This window comes from Sinocyclocheilus rhinocerous, unplaced genomic scaffold (assembly GCF_001515625.1).
Source record: "Sinocyclocheilus rhinocerous isolate Xijiao unplaced genomic scaffold, SAMN03320098_v1.1 scaffold1721, whole genome shotgun sequence".
NCBI classification, from domain to species: domain Eukaryota; kingdom Metazoa; phylum Chordata; class Actinopteri; order Cypriniformes; family Cyprinidae; genus Sinocyclocheilus; species Sinocyclocheilus rhinocerous.
In genome coordinates, this window is record NW_015666162.1 from 220,021 (window position 1) to 224,497 (window position 4,477).

General features: G+C 32.3%; 1 protein-coding gene across 1 annotated transcript in view; it reads left to right on the forward strand.

The window, feature by feature from the left end:
• LOC107731784 (nuclear receptor-binding protein 2-like) overlaps window positions 1–4,477 on the forward strand; it is a 21,313-nt gene that overhangs the window by 11,155 nt on the left and 5,681 nt on the right. The window contains exons 2-3 of the mRNA XM_016542957.1: window positions 3,158–3,280; window positions 3,837–3,938. Of these exons, the coding sequence (XP_016398443.1) occupies window positions 3,158–3,280; window positions 3,837–3,938 (225 nt within the window). The remainder of the gene's footprint in view (window positions 1–3,157; window positions 3,281–3,836; window positions 3,939–4,477) is intronic.

A 4,477-nucleotide genomic window follows, 5' to 3' on the forward strand; every position in this document is an offset into this window, starting at 1 on the left:
ACGGCAAACAAGAAAGTATTATAATGTTTGCCTTTCTATTAATAACAATATAAAAACAATCATTATAATACTTTTTTGTATACATTTTAATTCCTTTGTTTAACAGTTCTATTGGATTATTAGACAGACTTCTATCCGTATTAGACAGAACTGTTAACGACGACGGCGAACAAGAGGGAGAATGTGAGTACTGTGTGTTCAGGCGCTGCTGTTCTCAACACCGTCAAAATAAAAGTCCCGCTACGAACGCATCGGCCAAACAGAAAAACTTATCGGCCGATGCCGATATTTGAAAAATGCCAAATATCGTCCCGATATATCGGCATTGGCGATATATCGGTCGACCACTAATGTTTTGTTTAGTGTTTTGCAGACTGGAGTTTGTAGCTTATTACATTTATTTTAATGTCTGTTTGACCTTTAAGAGAATTTTAAAGACTTCACCTTATGGACTAGTTTCGTCAAAGTTTCTATAAATCCTCTATTGCTGCTGTTGCATTCCGACTTGCATTAAACCCACCACAGCCCCTGTGACCTCTTGACCTTTGAGATGAAACCCAGTTGTAGGCAATGCAAACAAAACCAAAGGATTGTGGGTAATCCATACAAATCAGGGCTCAGACTGGCAGTTAGTACTGTACTTTTTTTCATGGTGTTTTAGGATCAGCCCAGTTGTACCCAAAAAGCCTTTAAAGTTCAACAGAAACAACAAAACAGCTCTTTGAGCTACAAAACCTGCATTTACTTTTTAAGACACATGGAGATTAATGTATTTGAAATAAAGTTGAAAGCATTTTAAGAACTAAATATGTGTAATGTGACTGGAGCTTGCAGTATATATAGAGAGAGAAAGAGATATTTTTTATATATATATATATATATATATTTATATTGGATTTAATTTTTTTTGATTGTTTATATATAGTTTATGTATCTAATTTTAATTTTTAAAAATATTTATATATAACAATATAAACTTTATTTTTTAATTTCATATAACTTTATATTATTTAATAATTTAATTATATAATTGTATTTTTTATATTTAAGAATTATCAGAACCAGTTATTTCCGAGTTGCATAAAATGGTAGATATCTCATAAACATGATTCTTTTATTTCAATTTATTTTCGTTCTAAAGATTGGACGTTGAACTTATTGAATAATTGATTGATTGAAGTTGGAAAAAAAAAAAAAAGTTGAGACCAGTATATTTTTCTACATCCTAATAGATTTAGACAGAATCTGGCTTTCATCATAACAATGTATTTAGAGAAGATACTAGGACTTTATTTCTGGTTCCAAAGGGTTAAACAACATCTTGGTTACTACCCTCAGAAAGCTACAGGAAAAGCACTTCTGTAGCCTTATTTATTTTGTGAGCGTGATATATATATTGTGGTCTTTTGACTAGTGTTGGGCTAGATTCCCAGCTGATGACTCAATGGCTCTAGTGTATCTGAATTCTGCAGTTCCTCCACAACTATAATCACATTATTGACCAAAACAAGTGTATGAAGCTGAGATGGACATATTTGAAGAGATGTTTTGAATGATCACCTGTTTAATAGAATGCAAATTTGCATCATCCTTTACATATTAATAGACCTGATATCTTGAATGATTAAAATTACCTTGAGTTTATGCATGTGATCTGTTAAGATACCCAGCGGTTCTGCCATGTGGATGCAATAGACACTTCTGATCTGAGTCCATATCTCTAGAGACAGCTGGGCTCAGAGTGCCAATCAGAAACATGTGTATCGTAAAACATCTAATATAGGTGACAATTTTTTGGCTCAGTCAAACAACTCGGATTGAAACATACATGTAATTCCAGCCAAGTCTTGACCTTGAATTTAATGTATTTACTCCTATCATACTAGGTAAAAGTACTTTGACCAATTATTCATTATTCAAAAATGATTAGAGCCGGTAAGATTTTTAAGCTTCTCAAGACTGCATTTATTTATCAAAAATACAGTAAAAACTGTAATATTGTGAAGCATTATTACAATTTAAAATAACTGTTTTCTTTTAAAAAAATGTCATTTATTCCTGTGATGGCAAAGTAGAATTTTCAGCAGCCATTACTAAAACATTTATTATCATTATCAATGTTGAAAACAGTGCTGCTTAATATATTTATGGAAACCAACTTTTTTTTTTTGTTCATTGTTAAAAGCCTAGCTACAAATGCATTTATTAGTCATACAAGTACAGACACTTGCAGACGGACATTTGTCTGTTCACATGCACAGACAGAGATGATGTGTGAGACATGCATGACTCGGCAAAGACGTGTGCTCTTTCTCACGATTTGCTGTCTCTCTCTTTCGTCTCATCTCTTCAGTCATTATCCCTCTCTCAGCATGATCCGCTCTATGTCTCTCTGGCTTCATGTCTAATCCCTCAGGCTCTCTCTCTCTCTCTCTCTCTCAGGCTCTCTCTCAGGCTCTCTCAGGCTCTAATCCAGATCCCAATTCAGCATACTCCTGAAAAACATAAAAGATGGCTTTGAATTCAGAATTCAGATAAATTATACTTTCAAAGTTTGATTTGAAGAGGTTAATTAAAAAAAAGGATATCCAAACAAATAGTGGTCAACAAATGTGGGTTTTTAATGGTTGATGCTGATTCATATAATGTGATAATTTAATTTAATTTAATTTACAAATATGTTGTAAGCAAAAATTGATGAAAAACGTAATTAAAAATTTTATATATTAAAATATATATTAAAAACATACATTTATTTTATAAAATATAAAATAAATTATTAAAACAATTTACATAATTTTTACTCAAAATTAATTTAAAAATATTTTTATTACTGATTATTTAATTATTTATAAATGATTAGTCTTGAAATGAGACTAGACAAAATGCTTAATCAGTCTGTCTGATTGATATATCACTTTCACTACAATCAATGTAGCTGATAGTATTTTAAATACTTATGTCACATTTAAATTCAGCAGTTCATAATTTCCCCACACAAAGTGACACATCATTTTTAAAACATTTTATTCCAGTACTCATAAGAGCATATTATTTTTTAGGTTACTTGAGAAATATTAGGAAAGTAATGGTAAATTGGTCAGAAAGGTGGACTGGATTGTAGATGTTAAAAGTGATTATTTGTCTCCCCCTGCAGGTGAGTCAGGGGAATGTTCCTGGCGTGGAGAGTGCCTCTCTGGCCATGGACACTGAAGAGGGTGTTGAGGTGGTCTGGAACGAGGTTCTCTTCCAGGACAAGAAGGTCTTCAAGACAGTGGAGGTGAGAGCTCAAAACATTTCTGTTTACACTACCATTGACAATCGGTAAGATGTTTTAATGTTTTTGAAAGAAGTCTCTTATGTTCACCAAGGCTGCATTTATTTGATCAAAAATACAGTAAAAATAATGTTGTGTTATTACAATTTAAAATAGCTGTTTTCTATTTAAATATATTTTAAAATATCATTTATTCCTGTGATGCAAAGCTGAATTTTCAGCATCATTACTCCAGTCTTCAGTGTCACGTGATCCTTCAGAAATCGTTGTAATGTGCTGATTTATTATCAATGTTAGAAACAGTTGTGATGCTTAATATTTTTTTAAGATTCTTTAATGAATAGAAAGTTTAAAAGAACAGCATTTATTTGAAATATAATTTTTTTGTAACATTATAAATGTCCTTACTGTCACTTTTGATCAATTTAGTGCGTCCTTGGTGATTAATTTCTTTAAAAATTGTACTGACGCCAAACTTCTGAACAGTAGTGTATGTGTATGTGATAGCTAAAATGATTAAGATGTGTTTTGCTTATTTGAATGTGTTGTATTTGTGTAGGACAAAATGAAGGAGATGTTTGAGAACCTGATGCAGGTGGATCATCCAAACATCGTCAAATTTCACAAATATTGGCTGGATATCGGGGATAATCATGCTCGGGTAACACACACAGAGACACACTGCTCTCAGTGACTCTATTGTTGTGACAGTGTAAAAAAAAAACTACATCAGAGTGTCTCTAAAGGTGAATTGTGTCATTTTTTTCAATCATTATTTTTGCAATTTGGTGCAGTGGCACAGAAATTACATGACTTACTTCACTTGTAATTACATCCAGTGTTCGAACTATACCGTGGACTTTGGGGGAGCCCAAAACTTGCTTTATGCAAGCACTATATAGGATAAATCACTATACAGGACAAAGACCAGTATGTAACATAAAAGACCTTAAAAATCCATATTGAGTAAATAAAATCAGTAAAATCAATGGTGAGAGCATTGCTGAAGTCTCAAGCTTGATTAACCAGACAGAATCTGAACAGAAAAATCAGGTCTGGCTACATAAACTCATATGTGACCCTGGACCACAAAACCTGTCTTAAGTCACTTGGGTATATTTTCAGCAATAGCCAAAAAAACGTTGTATGGGTCAAAATTATCAATTTTTCTTTTATGCCAAAAATCATTAGGATATTAAG